This window comes from Varroa jacobsoni, unplaced genomic scaffold, assembly GCF_002532875.2.
Source record: "Varroa jacobsoni isolate VJ856 unplaced genomic scaffold, vjacob_1.0 scaffold_711, whole genome shotgun sequence".
Lineage (NCBI taxonomy): Eukaryota > Metazoa > Arthropoda > Arachnida > Mesostigmata > Varroidae > Varroa > Varroa jacobsoni.
The window spans coordinates 215,510-232,034 of record NW_019213613.1 but is presented as its reverse complement, the minus strand read 5'-3'; the positions used below and the strand labels follow the sequence as shown (position 1 = coordinate 232,034).

The window sequence follows — 16,525 nt, the reverse complement described above, 5'->3', positions numbered from 1 at the left end:
CCGTAGATTGAACACAGGCAAGAATGTCGGTCACAAGGTACATGGAGAAGAAAAATTTAGAAACGAAAATCTCACCCTGAGATCGTTGCTAAAGCAGATATGTGTAGGCCCTCTCAGTCCTGTGGCTGTAGGACCATAGGATCTAGTTTGATACATTCTTCATGCTTTGCAGTTTTAAAGAAGATCTGCATGAAGCAGTAAACTTTAGCAAACTCCATTCCTGACATGTGGTTTTCAAAACGGGGGAGCAGAGTACAATATGATAGACGCAAGAAACTCATACATCAAGAGCGCCAAGCAAACACGTTAGGTATGCTGTATTGGGTGTTACACCGAACCTCCAAGTAATGATTCGTGCCTTATGAAGCCGCTAAATAACAAATATATAACGGAAAATTTGGTTATTTGCCAGTTCGTATGCCTCATAAAAGGGAATATATTCGCGCCTCCCATCTCAGTGGTTCACTCATCTCCCGAAGCAGAACAGATCTGTTTAAGGACGTTGAGGAAGGAAGCTAAGCCCGGACAAAGTACAGACCAACCCCCCGAGACCAAGAATCTTCTGTGAGGTCGTTAACACACATGCTTCTCTAAGACTGAAAACAATGAAAGGCATCCGCAACCTTTGGGTGGCTGTCTTTCATTGTTTTCAGCCCACCGACCACCAGACCGTAGCCAAACCAATTAACTACAAAGAAAGGTAGCACAAATGACACGGAAGGCTTCGGCAATATCAGCCATGGAGCTCTGCTATTAGCATAAATTCAACAAATATTTAAACCATCATTCTTACAGATAAATTATCCGTAAGCCTGTTCAAGTTGTGAAAGAGTTTCGCAATTAAAATGTAAAGAACGGTGTGTACTTCGAAGAGTTGCAAACTCACATTGTTCTTCGCTAATCCAACTGTTTTATGAGCTCATTTGAGGCTTGGGTAAGCTAGCCATTCCAATCCAACATAATATTAACAGCATTTCATGTTTACAATGAGACATTTCCAGTGAGAATTGTATTTCAATTAAGTTTTGGTTCAATCGTTTTAACTTAGCGTGTATGGCTTGTGTCGTTTGTACGATTTTTTGTTGTGAGCAAAAAATAGCCGTTCGTCGATCGAATGAACTGCATGAGTAGTCGCATTCTATGCAACAAGCAATGCTGACCGCTGGCCAATCAAAGTAGAGAGTGCGCAGCGTCCACATACATTTTCAAAGACGTACGGCTACACGTCCAGCCTTGCATCACCTGTCGTCGACCGCGTGTATACGACTAACTATTGCGTCTACCCGTGCGTGCGCAAGTACAGCCGTCTCGCAAAGCTTTGTGCTGCAATTGTGCATAAATCGTTTCAGCCGCACAGTTACTTGTACCAGCTTCTGAAGCTTTCCCCGTCCACTCGATAACACTACGTCAGTACACCCACACGTAAGCATTTGACGAACGTCAGAGGCCGACTGAGTAATGCTACAAGAATCGAAAGGGTGTATTTCGGAAGAAAGCGGTGATGACAAGAACGAACGAGTGCTTACACAGTGGACAATGCCACTGACTCTTTGTTAGTCATCCTACTTTCTTTTGACTTTCATTCTAGCAGCTGTTCAACGAATGACAGAAAAGCTTATATCATATAGCAAAGGTCTATTCGATTCGTTGTTGCGACAGTTAGCTACCTCGTCGCTTCCGCTAGGACGCGCGGATTGATTGGAGACACTCGAAATACCACGAATCGGATCAGAATACACGGTGTCGGCATCTACCAGACGCAGACAACGATATCACTTGCTATACTATTTAGATTATATAGAAATCTATTGCAAACAATTTAGGACATACGAATAAGCAAAGGGGAGGGGTTAATACACTCCCGCTGCCCTACTCGACCGTAATATCGTTTGCTAACAGCGTTATTGCTACTGCTACTGAGGCTGCTATCGACCCCAATGCCGACGACAAATGGGCTATAAATGCTATCTCCGCAGCGTTCGCTTCCTGTACGGTCGTTTGAAGTGTTTGCAAAACTTCAAGCGTTATGGCCATTTTCATCAGCCCATTTGTATATGAGCACGATCTGATACGCAGGTATGAGCGTATCGTTAAGGTTGGCCAGCCAGCCAGCCAGTCAGTCAGTCAGTGCGTCAGTTTGGCGCTAGGGGGCCGTCAACGATGACATCGCAGTGACATCAGCGCGACAAGCGGCGGACGGACGGGCCGTCTGACTTCACCGGAAATTTACACTTCGTGCTTCCACGAATATTACTTATGTTCGCATGCATTGATGGTCATCTTGTTCCGAAACAGGGCTAACGGCATTCATATCTGTAATAAGGTTCGAATAGAAGTATTTTACTGCAACAAGTGATCAGCAGAGCGTGGACAGAGGAACGAAACTTGAGGATCAATAATTGCACTACGGTGTTTAGGTGGTTCTAAAAGATTTTCCTGTAGTTAGCACCTAATAAGAGCATACTTTACGTACGATTTACTGACTGTAGTTGCTGTTGCAGTACAAGAGGCGTATGTATATTAGCTATTGATCATCGCTAACAACGCCATTAATGGTCGCGGTATGGCCAGCAGCTAATCCTGCGTTCTTTTAAATAAACTGGGTGATTAGTGCAAAATGTGACTCTTAACCAAACTAACTATGCACTAGATACACACAGTGGTAATGCTCGTATTGATAACTTTATTACTACTTTGTATTTGGGCTGCATTAAGATCTAAGGAAAAAATAAAAAAACAACGCGCTGCAAGACAGACTCTGGAAGAACCGAATATAAAGTATATAATTGTAAAGTTCATTCGAAATAAAACACAGGCTAATTTCTTTGCTGTAGCTGAAGTCGTGCGGTATCGGAAACCTTGGCAAGTCAAGTCCTCGAGCTTACAACCCGTCAAACTATCAGATATAACTCTTCGAAGAGTTCAGTAATCAAGAGTGTAATGATATTTGCTGTTTGCAGCGCGCTGCGCTTATATTCATAACGTAACCGCTGAAGAAGGACCACCGAGTCTAGACTGAGGACCAAGCTCCAGATTTTGCGGCTAATTAGTCAATCTAAGGCTTTACTCTTTTCTATGCATTGCTATAGAGAATATTTAAACGAATTGCTCAAATCTGGATTTATTGAACACGCCTAGTTTAGCTACTTATTTCTTTTTTATAAATACCTCATTCGCCTACCTTGTCGTGATCGTCCAAGTTAAACAAGGTTTCCTCCCGCCGAGTGAGAACTTTTATACGAGTTATGTTAACACATGTGTTATTTCACCCGCAATGAATCAATAAACGATCAACTGATACGGAGCTAGGCGCTTAGATTCACCAGAGGCTTTTCAAGAGCCTCAGAGATATTTCACCAATTGTTTATATCCACCAGTGCCAGGTGCAGCTCAGACCTTAATCTTCTGCTATTTCTGTATAATCCGAATTGGAGCCGGGTCGAAATGAATTCGTAGAACTCGTCGACCGTGATGTCTTACTTCGCTTACATCGTCGGACAGCACCATAAAGCCAATAATAGCTACTGTCACTTAACGGAATCTTTCAGCTTGCACGAGTCGACGACCATCATCTCACGTCAGTAACGACGCACAGACACACACGCAGGCAGGCAGGCAGGCAGGCACGCAGGCACGCACGCACGTACGCACGCACGCACACACACGCTCACACACACACACACACATACACACACACACACACGCACACACACACGTATACACCAACACACGTTCGTTATTTGTTCTTCTTTGTTTTCATTCGCTGAAGAAAAAGAAGATCACGGGTAGGAACACGGCGCGTGCGCACTCTTGCAGAAGTTGCCAATTAGTGAATGACACGAAACTTTCGAGCAAAAATCGCACACGTTTTAATACAGTTATTGCAGTTTTTTGCTGGACGAAGTAACAAACAAGATCGAACTAACACTGCCGCAAGGATTTACACAGTGTCCATGTCGCAGTTTGGCCAACTGGTAGTATGGTCGCTGCTACCGGTTTCGTTGTCTTTCAACTACGCTGGCCTTTCGTCTTCGCTAGTTCTGAAGATTACTGCATGGACAAAACAGCACGAGCTGAAACATGAGGCTAGCGGCTATCCCGCGCGTTGGATCAGCGGAGCGCCGAGGAGTGGGAGAGGGCTGGACGAGAGGGTCCATCGTCGCTGGCATCGAAATGGAGCCAAGCACAGACAGATACATAGATGGACAGGTAGGTGGATCACAGTGGCATAGATTGACATTAATGATCAACCTACAGAGACGAAAGCGAGCCGAATAGCGGCTTTCGCTATTGAAGATCGCTGAGGGATTGAAAGAATGGCAGGCCACCAAGGCTGATGAAGTAATAGTGAATCGAATATAAAAAAAGGCGGCGAGAAAAATGTATGCAATGCGCCTTTTTCTTTGAGAGCACTCTGAGCCCGTATTTTGACAGAAATATGGGCAGACGATGGGAAGCATGCATTCAATGTACCCTAAATACTAAGCCTCAAGACGTCCTAGTCCAGATATGATCATCATCCCTTCGCTATACAGCGAGGGCTGTGTTAAAGCTAGCATCCGAAAAAGCATAATTTAGAGTTTTTTTTACTTTTCAAAAATACTTGTTTTAATTTTCTATTCCTTTCTATTTTCAAGCAGATCACATGGGACGTCGATCCTTAATACTACCTGATGAAATAAGCAAATAGATCGGTAAAAAATGAAATTTTTTTTAAAAGCGTTTCTTTGTTGGGTTTTTTCCTTACATAGTTAGAGAATCGGGTTGACGTCCCTTTAACTGAGTGTGATGTTTCCGTAAGAAGATTTATTTTTTTTCTTCTCTGAATATCTAATGATTTCCTGGCAGTTGCCAAGGTAATCAATTCAACTTTAATGCGGTTGAAAATAGCAAACCTAAAACCCCAAAAAGCTTATATACTAGAGTTCACATAAGAATTTAAAAATGTGGCGTTTCAAGATAGGGGATAACCAAAACGGTGTATGCATAAACCTAATTAACAGTCGTCAAGGATTTTTGAGATCGGTCTGACTGATAGTACATACATTTGCGCGGGCATTTTCGAATAATACGCTGTTTTTTTTTGAAAGGACAGCCAAGGATTGCCAACGGATCTATACCCATTTCAAGAGAAAGGCGATTTAATTCAACAGTAACTAGAAGCTGATTGATGAGCGCGACCGGTTAAGCGATTTTTGGGGAGAAATACTTTCTAAGGGTCTACTATGCTACTCGGGTATTCGGCTAGGTGAGTCCGGCCGCATAAACACAAGAGGCTGGTGGGTCACAATATCCGTTATATGCTCGGTAAGGCTAAAAATGACGAAACGCAAATCCGAGGCCTGTAGGAAGAAGTTCAATTAAACCAAGGAACTGCATAAGGGCACGAAAAGTGGCCGCTTTTGAGATGATTTAAGTTATCCATGAAAATAAGATGTTAAGGGATAGTTTCACTATTACATGCTACAACAAATTTGCTTCTTACATCGCTCCTTAGAATTAGAGTATACGATTAAAATGAATTAATTAAGTACTAAAGTAACTAACGTACATTTTTTGACCGAGAATAACGAACGTATTGAAAAATTAGTCAAGTCTGCTAAAAGCAGACGATTACTTACAATATCGTGACAAAATTCATGATTCTTTTGTTTATTCTATCCGCTGTTAAACTATGACATGAATCAGTTGTAAACAAACAAAAGTTCATAATAACTTCCTAATTTTCGAATTTAATCAATATTTCACTCCGTGCATAGCATTATATAGACGATGCAACAATTCCAGAATTGGAAGGTAGGAATTTTATTAGGGTTATGTTTAAGCGATCTTGTTTCATATAATTTTTCTCTGATTGTAGTGTAACACAAGTGTCTCGCTTATAATATAAAATGATGCTTCGTTTGTCGTTATTATCACCCTTCATTTGGTACTTAAAAGTCGCAGTTCGATAAAGTACCAACGGTTCATGATGTTGTTACCTGTAATCTTTTAGAATTTGATCGTTAGAGAAGGTGTTGGTGCTAAAAGATTAAGAACAACTAGGAGCTATATCCCTGTCGTTGAAAACCTAAGCTGGACACTTCCTTTCAGCACGACGTAATGCTGTTCGGTACTGTTGGCGCACGTGAACAGAATACGTGATCCTATACCCACTATCATTTCGCCAGGTCTGCCGTTGGAAAGTTTCCAATAAGCCGTATCGTTCTACAAGGAGCAAGAGCAGTTCGAAAAATATATACAAACTTAAAAAAGGACTATCGACCCTTTCCTTGTATTCGATAAAGATGAATAAAATTAAAAGAATGCAACTGGAAGAAAAAAGCTAGAATGAAAAAGCCTTCTTAACGTATAATCACATATCCCCATAAAAATACAATCGGTACCACGCTTGTCTAATAAACTTGAAAATATGCGATGGTCCAGGGTTGAAATCGGCCGTAGACGCACCCCGTTACATTTTGGTAGGGGTCAGCGATCTCAAGCAATGCCCAAATATAGTACCAGACTCGAGATATGGATTAACTATATAATAACTTTCCTATGCAAACTGTTTCAGCCACTTTCTACAATAAGCTTCTTACTATGTGAGTAACCTCATTCTAACGATATTCATATTAAAAGGACACCAAATAACCTGCGTCCACCAATTTAATAACGTACAATTACCGCGCATACAACTTACTACCACACAAATTGATACATGTAGTGTTATTCAATTGGTTGAAGTTTCGGTCTAGTAAGTTAGAATGTAATGCGTGCTTCAAATCATCAACGACAGCAGGCTGCGCGAAAGTGGGGTGTTCTTGATTTTTGATCACATTTCGTAGGTACAATGCAGCCTATGATCACATCGGGTTCAAATACATTTTGCTTTCCCCTGAAAAGCAAGCCGCATGAAATTATAGAAGGTAATAATAGTACCGTCAATAGAAGATCTACGGAATCAGATTCATACTAATATATTCAGCAATGTCCGTGTAGAAATTAACCTTTGCGCAATGAAGCGTATACAAAGAGTTACTCCTATGATCTTGTTCTACTGGCAATGTATACGGTGAACCTTCCCTATGTATCTCTCCCATATCCTATGAATTGGAACAGGTTGTATAGAGGATATAAGCGTACTTTTTGAATATAATATTTGTTGTACTAAAAAAACTCACTCTCTCCCGGCAAACTTTTTGTTTATTGAAACATATATAGGTTAACTAATTTCTAGGTATTTTCCAACGGGAAGTTCCTCAGTAATAGTAAATGTATATGGCGGCGATGTGGAATATATCCACCAGATGCACTTATTTAGGCGATGTTTGAGTAAGTCCAAAAAGCCGTGGGACGACCACGGTCCAGCTAAATATCTTCTTCTGCATATTCTGAATAGATAAAAAGGTAGCGCGTTCTTGAGTACACCATAGAAAGTAAGTTATATTCAGTAGTTTGTCGTGGAAAGCAAAGTCACATTAGGTCTTCAATGATTGTTGTTTTCTTTCCATCTGTGTCTCTTGTATACTGTATTATTCGCTGAGGCTTCGGAGGAGGGACGCCGGTAGCAACTAGACCGAAGTTGATAGTCACCGCCTGGATATTATCGCGCCCTACTGAAAGAATGTGTTTCTTCGATTAATCTAAAATCGATCTTGATTAATAATTGTACTACGAGTTCTTAAGTTCCGCGCACCCTTGTTCAAGTAGATGACCAGCAGGATATTAGCCCTTATTATCATTTCTCAAAATCCATCTTTCGTCAGAATATGTGCTAGTTGCAGACAAGCGAAGAACTACTCAATGCATAAAACGCCAACAGTTGGCTCTATATGTTATTTAAAAGTTTTAAGTTGATCAGATCACACTAATTTATTCTAGCAATGTAAATAACTTACTATTTTTTTCTTTCTCCATATTAACATTGTTATTATCGTCGTTTTCTTTACGGATATCGCTATCCGCTGGAGCAACCTTGTGGAAAGCAACAGGGTAGTCGTTAGAATTTATTAGGCAAAAGATCTACTGAAATACGTTCAATAGGTTGCTGCTAGAAGATAGTGAAAGGAGACCTACTGCTTATACATATACTTTGTTTTAGGTATTATTATCATGCAAAATTGCCGAAGCGATGGTGTTAATCGCAACCTAAATATCTATTTACGTCTTGCGTCGCATCAAAGGTTTTCGACGAATTCGCCTCTATCGCCTTGTCAGCTCCCTTGGCCGGCGTCGGCTGTTCTTCTTGCATATCAAGGGTAAATCTGTCGAAAGCGCCTTCCTTGTCAGCATTCGAGAAGTCAGTGTTTTCGCTGGGGCTGGTACCGTCGTTCTCAATAGACGCTGTAGCAAACTCAGAAGCAGCATTCTCTTTTAAATGCTTAGGAATATCGGTTACGCTTTCCGTGATAGTCGTTTGTACTGATGGAGGTGTTGTGCTGGGAGAATCTGTATCGGTCGATGATTCTTCAACTTCATTGACTGCGCCGAGTGCAGATCCTGACGAGGACTGCACCATTTCACTAATTTTAGGAACGGTTTGTTGCTGATCTTCACCCACATCCTGGCACACGTCTCATTGAACCCAAACGATGTACCCCAGTACTGAGATGATCTGATTTAGAGAACTTTCTGTACTTGTATTTACCCAGAAGAAAAGGCTATGATAGTACTTGTAGAGATTTGTCCACTAGCCGTATAAAGTCAATCAGTTTCGCTCCGAGCACAGCTCGTGCTTAATTAGTTTACGGTGTTATCTGGATCCGTGAGAAGAGAAACAAATCTGTTCAGTTGATATGGGTGTGATTCTATTATTATTAACAATGTATAAAATAACGTAGCTCTACAATAATCAAAGTCACCCAGAGAAATTCAATTTGTTTGGAACACCTTCGTTGCGAGCAGCGTCCACAGCGACAAGCCGCGGTATCGTTGCATAGCACAGCCTGAAGCCTTGAAATAAGCAATTTGGGTCTACAGGGCTGCAGGCGATGTTCAACGCTTTTTGTTTGGCCCGGATTTTCACTGGGGGACTAGAGTGCGCTTGCGAATGGTTTCAGACCTAAACTAGCTTACTCTAATTGAAAATAAGTAGGCTTAGATAATATAATAATTGACGCCAGCATAAAATACTATATAATGCTTTACCTTGTCAAGCCTCACAATGTCCCTTGTAGCTGATAGATTGAGGACCTGCCTGAATCTGTGAAGGTCTTGTCGAGTTTGGCTATCTCTCAGTCGAGCGTTAGTCACCAACGACATTTGGCTCTTAATTTCATCTGTCGTTCGACGTTGAGGCAAGCTGCCTCTGCGCTTAAGCAGGTGCTTTTTAAGTTTGGTTAGATCAGGGAGATCCAGTTCAAGGGTACAGCTGTCTGGATAAGTACATTCATAACCTAGTTTAGGTGAGAGGTATCTACGTTTAAAAAGAACAATAATATGTGTTTACCACGCCGACCTATTTTGTATTGGCACTGATTTCGAAAAGTATAAGTGTTTCACTTGAAATAAATAGACAAATCTCTTTTTTCTCTAGTTTCCATTTTGAGCAAAATATTATTGTCTACGTACTAGTTCTGGGCCGGGTCATCACCACCAGTGACTGGGATCTTTGTTTTTTACCATCTTCTCTCTCCCGGTCAAGCTCGGGAGTGTAATCCGCCCTCTCGACACCCTGAAAACGTGTACAAGGCTCTATCAGCGAATGCGCTGAAATAAGACGGTCATGATTTCATTATATCGATTTCTGTTTCGAGCTTGATTGCAGTGCAGTAAAATCAATTATACACACATTATGCACACATGTACGTCTATACTGTTGTGCTTAAATGAATAATTAACCTTTGACATGAATCTATTGTACTTAAGAACGTGACTGGTTCTATCACTAATTCAGTCATTCTTTCCAACCGCGTTTGCATATTTCTATAGAATCATAAATTAAAGGCAACTTGGCTTATCACCTGTTCTCAGTTTAATGAGAATGTGCTGGAGTACAGCTAAGATAGTTTGCTATGTACCTCGTAGAGACAATTATCTTGCCAAGGTTCATTTTTCATGGCAGACTGTTGCATCGGAGCAGCATTTGAAGGCCTTGGCGTACCCCGAATTCCTCCTACCGTAAGCTCATTTTTAGCCTTTATGATTTCCTGCTCGATATATGACAATGCAACAGTTAAACAAATGGGCAAGCACAGGAATTAGCACCGGCAATAAATATCAGGCTGAAGCGTCTCCATATTTTCAACGTCCTATGCATGACTTGAGTCCCGCTTGGAGCTCTGGAAGGGACCTAAATTCTCGCACGTATAGAAGTAAATAGGCTACCTAGATGGATCGATATGAGAACAAGGGTGAAAGAGGTATTTCTCACATCGGAAATGGTTATCGTCTTCGTCGCGAAATCGTCGTCTCGGGCTTCAAACTCCTCTAGGCTAATATCATGAAGGGCACCCAAGCTTAACAGCGTTGCCTGTTGGGCTTTGCGTTCGTCCTCAAGATTGCTGAAAATTTCTTTAATTTTTGCTTGCACTGTTTCTAGTAGAAGAACTGCACTAGGACAGAACAGGTAGAGAACTCCACAACCTGTCGAACTGTTCCTGCGATGATTCCAAGAAAAGGCTGCACTTACTGCGAGCAAGAACTTTTTCTTCCTTTAGTTAATTAAATATACCTAGGCGTAAATATTACGACATTATTATATAAATAATTAGCTAAGTTAAGCTGTCTGAGTTGTATAACTATATTTCATAAGCGTTATAAGGTTCGAACCAGTGATAGCTGACTTCTATGGCCGTGCCCTTGAAAGTTGTAGCGGGTTCGGACCAGCGTACCAATACAGTCTTATGACAATAAGACTCATATTGTCATATGAATGTGTTAAGTTGTTTAATAGATAATGGTCATTTTTTATGTGACAAAACAGCAGAACCTTGCTGAAATTACACCACTTAATTAATTCACTATACAACGACTACACCCGCCGTCATTCTCTGCAGCATCCTCGCTCGCGTCTCTCCTAACCAGTTCGTTCGTTTCACCCGGCTAGAAATATTCAGATCTGGTATTTGCCCCCTTATTGTCAAATGTATTGTTCTGCATTTTATTTGCGGAAGATTTGAAAGAATGATAATCTATTGTTACTTTCAGATGGAGCTGTGGCTTAACTGCAGTCTCAGGCGTATCGTCCGGAGCTACCCATATTGACACATGTACATCATAACTTGTTACCCTTAATAATTTTATCTGCGAGTCTGCTATTGCGCTGTTGTGTTGGCCGGTACTTGATAACGTGTCGTAAAATTGAGAAAAGCCACGTTTCCTTATGCGTTCAACTCAGGCAAAAAGCATACTCGCTCTCAATATTTGAGAAAACCGACCCAAAGTAGCTAGCATAGACCCGGTAATTCGCAAGTTAGCTACTGGTTGTCTTCCTTCTAAAGTAACTTTTGATAGGCTTCGTTAATTTTATGTGGCCAGCCCTGGCAAAATGCATTCGCCTTTAAAGATGCCGCCTTTGAGCTTTGCAAACTACACCTAAGAAATGCTCATCATACAACGCGCATCGCAAACGTTTGGGCCTAGTTCGAAAGCCTCCTGGCCTTGGCAGGCGGCGGAAAAGTAGATCTTAAAGATGCACTTTCTTTCGCCGAGTACAGCCATCCTTGAGCATGAACTCAAGACAAAGATCCATCCGCCGCACAAGGAACTTGTGGCTGACCCGTAGGAACGAGCCGTGTGTGGAGCTGAGCCAGCAGGAAAGGAAGAAGGTGTCCGTTACTCATTTGATGAACTAACAGTGCTGTCATGCTTCAGTAGGTGACACGCAGGTAGGTTTCATTTAGAACGTCAGTGCAATCCACTAGGGAATCTGCCCTTTTGGTCGAGTGGAACGGACCGTGCAGTCGATGTCGGTTACTTCTAGACGTGCCGATGGCACTTCGGCTTTGTTTGATACCAGGCGCGTGCTCACTATTACTGCCGTCGTGGTACAATGATTCTTTTACTTTCAAATTCGTTAATTAGTAGTACGAGCTGATCGAAGCAGACGGCTTGAGCAACCGGGTCGCCTATCCAATGAAAGCGGGCGTGGGACAATTTTTTACCAGGTGTATTGTTTAGTCATTTCAATACGAATTTATAGCGCGGGCCAGGTAGAAAGCCGGAACGGCTAGACGGGATCCGTTAGTATAACTAACGCCACATCTTTAACGACGCGTCAGTGGCTGGTGCAGTTATATACAAGAATATGATTTGTCGTCATAAGTATTTTTTCGAATTGTGCATTGAAACTGAATTGAGGACATTTGAAGATATTCTACGTACTCCCCGAGGTGAACGCTGAGGAGTCGACCGGTGTCGATTTGCGAAGCTTTGAACGCATCCAGTTTGCGTATCGTGTGCAGATACCATTCCTGAACAATATATCTTCCATTATAATCAAACATCATAAGTTTGTTTTCTCGCACAGTTAAATGGCCATAACTGCCGAGCAGTTCGCATGATACAGAGTAATTGTTGTCGATTACGGACACCTCGAACAGTTTTCCAGCAGCTGTAAGGGATTTAAGCGGATGTGAGGTTCGGGCCTGCTAAATGATACGAAATTAGAATTTTCAGTCTGACCTAGAATCTCGAAAACATCAACCGACTCGTTTCCGATACCTATTCAACTATGCAAAGGTCTATAATAGTCCTTAATGCTATTTTGACATACGTTTACAGTACCTTGTCAAGTTAAAACACTCCGTAGAGAAATATCATGTATAAAAGCCACAACTAAAAAGCTTTTGGTGCATTTCAATGTAACGTACAAGTCTCCAACTCGACCCCCTTGTCAACAGGCCACAGGGTGCTTCTAATACGCTTCATCCATTCCTGACTCTCACTCTCCGAATTTCCGCTAAGGTAGAGTAAATCCTTGTCTTTGAATCGAATTCCAAATGGATGATTCTTGCTCCTCGACGTACACCGATATACCAGTGTGTCTGTAAAACAGTTTTGTAGCAGACGTGAATGGACGTTTCACGGGCTGAACATCAAACCAAGCTCAATTCAAACCCGTGATGAAAAAATCCAATAATGATGTGATGTAATGTAATGATGATAATAAAAATATAATGACGGTGTTACACTCGCAACACTCAGAACGCTTATAGCTACTTCTGTTTCATCCCATACATTGCGTACTACCAAAGTTCAAAGTGTGTCAGTCACACTTTTCAATCTTGATATTTATTGGCCGATGTAACAATTGTTAAATAGAGTGTTTATCCTATCAGTACACGGGGCCTCGAGAAGACTGATAACGTTCTGCAGGTGCTACGGACGTACTAAAGCCGAAGGTCATTAACTGTAAAATAGATAATAGATAGATAGATAGATAGATAGATAGACAGAATATAACCGTAAAATAGAAAGATAAAATAGATAAATAGCGTACGGTTGCTGGCTATTACGCAGCATGGGATCTGACGCTTAGCTCAACTCCCGGAAGCTCTTCGAGGTAACTGAACTTCTCAATCACCAACGTGCTATTTAATCTTGTAGGAGAACCCAGAAGATGCGGCCACACCGCGGTATCGACTGCAATCACTGTGGTCCTCCGTCTGCTTGGGTGTAGCTTCATCATGGTTTTTCGATCTTGATTAGATGCTCCTTTTAAAAAAGAGAGGATATATTTTTCCTTTTTTGGAAGAAACTGAAGAAGGCGGCCTTGCCTCGTTGAATCGTTTGCGAGATAAGGCCAGGATTAGGACGCCGAGCTCAGTGGAACGATGTCACCTGACCCAACTACTCAGTCAAATTCAACTCGCCCATTTTTTGCATCCCAGGCTATCTAGATAAACTAGTGATTCAAGCTAAACTCGAGACATACACCTACCGTGAATCGCTTTCCTCAGGTAGACGAGGATTAGAAAGCAAAAGTCCAAATTTGATGGCATTAGTGGAAGAAAGAAGCCAGAATGCTTCGTGAAACCGCAAGTACGAGGCCAATGAGTGGCTCGTTTTTACGATGAATTCTTCGACAGACTCGTTTGAGAGTTGAGGGAGAGCTCTTGTTTGAGCCCTGACTGATGCCTTATCGCAGCATTGCTGCTTATTCTTACATTGCAGTGGACTTCACATGCCCGTTACGAATCAACAATTACAAAATGCCATTTATCTTGAATTGGACCCATTTAGCTAATTTTGCAATAGATTTCCGACAATTATAGCGCAGAATAATTATGAACTACCGTTAGAAATTATTTCCAAGCTAACTCAGTATCGTATTTACGAAAAAGGATGCTTGAGAGCGCTTGGTTAGCTTTGCGTACCAAATGGATATAAACACGCTGTATCGAACCTAGTTGTTTAGGAAATGTTTGGGAAATAAGCGTACCGTAATTACCGTCTTGCAGGACAGACCTGCTGCTCGCACCTGTCTATAACCTGACCTTTATAGCAATGGTCTAATCAGGTTACCGTAATTCTCTTTTGCTAAGAAGTTTTCATGAGTAAAAATATTTTATTCGATAACCTATAAATACCAAGCTTAAGTAAGAATTATCAAGTGTAAAATTTTAGATAATGCCTCACTTTAATTCGAAGTAGGACCCTGTTTGCCTTCGACTTAGCTCTAGTATAGAAGGTCGTTTTTGTTTCTTTATGCGCAACTCACCTTTAGCATCGATAGTCCACATTTTAATGGGTTTAGCCGAACTCTTTTTCTTGCGCACTTCAATCCATGCTTCAATGAAGGTCTCTTTTTTGGTCTTCATTGAATCTTTCTTTACAAGTAAGAGATCGACCCATCGACGGGCCCAACCAGACCATGTTTGGCCGCTACGATCGGACGGAATAAGCTTGACCTGAACATAACCACCGGCCTTTTTGGTCACATCCCCCATTGTTGGAAACGATAGGCCAGAATTAGTCCTGGTCGCATGGATATAACCGATTGATTGCGGCCAGCGAAATCGTAACTCAGGCACCACCGGAAAATACGTATTCTACGCAGACTTATTACACATCGTATAGGATATCATACACGGTCCGTCGATATCGTTCAGCCGTCGCATGAATTGCCTAAGGAAGTGTAGCACAGGTGATACATGCGGGGGAGTATCCTTTCATCAGTGAATGCTTTGACCGTCGCTGAAGAGGCGCTAGCCAGAAAGACCATCTAAGCGCGTCTATCTATAACTAAGCTGCTGCTGATCACAGAGGAATATCACTACGTAATGGTATAAGCTGCGAGGATGAAGCATTACGCCCCTGACCAGCTAAAGTCCTTAGGATTAAGAATAGCTGAAAGATAGCAAAGATGATCTATCGTCACTTTGAGCTTAAACATCAACTTGTCTGCGATATGGCGGTCGGCTAGTCGAAATCTTTGGTGATTCTTGAAAGAAATTTCGCAGCCCAGATTAATGGGTTAACGAAAGTGACGAGCTATTTCGTACAACGATGAGTCCAATACTGTCCAGAAAAACTGTGCTTAATCGAGCTATATAATAAGCATCTCGAAGCTAAACTACCGAATGGTTTTGTGGAAGATGGAAAACAATTAACGTAATATGAAATAGATATATATTACTACGGCATTCTACCTATGATTCTCTGTTAACGGCTTCAGCGTCTTAAAATCTTGATCGATACTTTTCGATGCAACGATTTCTATGATGATGCCTACCAAAATTATATACCCATAGCAGATTTGTTTCTGACACAGTGGGTCGAATTCCAGTAATACGCCGAACACCGAGCTCTGTTTGGCAGTTGTTGGGGGTCTTCACAATGTAGAAAAGGTTCGCTTTGTTAGTGACACTTAATTAGACGCGAATAATATCTTATTATAATAATAATTATTACTACTACTATTAAAATCCAACATTTTCTAACCCAAGTGTCTCTTTTCGCAAGGCTTTCCGAGATTTTTCTCTGCGAAGCTGTTTTTGCTCAGGTCTTTTCTTCAAGACAGTTCACTATGGCCTCTCGAGATAGTCCATTCAAATGAATCTCGGAAAATGAGTTAGTTCGCCCTTTGCTGAATGGCCCTTCTTAATTGATGCATTTTTATATGAGCTTTTCACTCTGCTAAATACTGACGTTATGTTAGTAAGCAAAATGTTTAACCAGACACCGGGTGACACTCGCTCGTTAAAAAAAATAGAAATGATCCCTTAAATAGCCCTGCAGATTTGATCGTGCATGATGGCTTCGTATTGAAAGATCAATTTTTTTCATAACTACTAGCTTTTCTGTATCATGTCTGTTCTAAACTTCTGCTAGGTAATGGAATTAAACATTTTCTGCTATGCCGTGTCGACTCATGAGCTTATTAATACAGTTAGGCAGGAAATAGACTTCCTGGAATTGTTTGAGGTTTCTATGCCAGCTTTTTAAAGTGGTCGCAGTAGCATTTCTGCCCGGTAGAATCGGTCGTAGATGTTTGATAAATAGACAAAATAAATTTGCTTAGTTAAAAACATGAGGATCGCATGTCAGCTATGATTTCGTGATCTAGCGGTAGAATTGTTCTGTAAAGACGGGTCTG

General features: G+C 41.4%; 2 protein-coding genes and 1 long non-coding RNA gene across 7 annotated transcripts in view; 1 reads left to right on the top strand and 2 right to left on the bottom strand.

Moving 5' to 3' along the window:
• haf (leucine-rich repeat and fibronectin type-III domain-containing protein hattifattener) overlaps positions 1-4,022 on the bottom strand; it is a 116,814-nt gene extending 112,792 nt beyond the window's left edge. The window contains exon 1 of the mRNA XM_022837486.2: positions 3,182-4,022. The gene's annotated coding sequence lies outside the window, so the exon portion shown is untranslated. The remainder of the gene's footprint in view (positions 1-3,181) is intronic.
• A 121-nt stretch (positions 4,023-4,143) lies between these two features.
• On the top strand, positions 4,144-6,496 carry LOC147753141 (uncharacterized). The gene is made up of 2 exons (XR_015312082.1): positions 4,144-4,209; positions 5,096-6,496. It is a non-coding gene; the product is annotated as an uncharacterized LOC147753141 (long non-coding RNA).
• A 674-nt stretch (positions 6,497-7,170) lies between these two features.
• On the bottom strand, positions 7,171-15,156 carry LOC111262881 (uncharacterized). 5 transcript variants are annotated; one of them, XM_086969353.1, is made up of 10 exons: positions 14,648-15,156; positions 12,798-12,971; positions 12,310-12,538; positions 10,358-10,583; positions 10,005-10,133; positions 9,556-9,658; positions 9,133-9,380; positions 8,150-8,494; positions 7,884-7,949; positions 7,171-7,598 (listed from the first exon to the last, which is right to left on the bottom strand). In XM_086969353.1, the coding sequence occupies exons 1-10, from the start codon at positions 14,874-14,876 to the stop codon at positions 7,575-7,577; spliced, it is 1,773 nt and encodes a 590-aa protein (XP_086825479.1). In that variant the 5' UTR covers positions 14,877-15,156; the 3' UTR covers positions 7,171-7,574. The 5 variants fall into 5 exon arrangements, with proteins under 5 accessions (XP_086825479.1, XP_086825478.1, XP_022693217.1 ...); XM_086969352.1 differs by having other exon boundaries at positions 7,884-7,959; positions 14,648-15,154; XM_022837482.2 differs by having other exon boundaries at positions 7,171-7,601; positions 7,884-7,959; positions 14,648-15,152.
• Positions 15,157-16,525: the final 1,369 nt, after the last annotated feature.

Excerpts from the sequence above, each read along its gene's own strand:
- LOC111262881 (XM_022837482.2), bottom strand. The coding sequence starts at position 14,876 with ATGGGGGATGTGACCAAAAAGGCCGGTGGTTATGTTCAGGTCAAGCTT. Across the intron at positions 12,539-12,797 it reads GGGGGTCGAGTTGGAGACTT|CTGCTGGAAAACTGTTCGAG; the intron begins GTACGTTACATT and ends AATCCCTTACAG. Across the intron at positions 7,602-7,883 it reads TATGGAGAAAGAAAAAAATA|TAGGGCGCGATAATATCCAG; the intron begins GTAAGTTATTTA and ends ACATTCTTTCAG.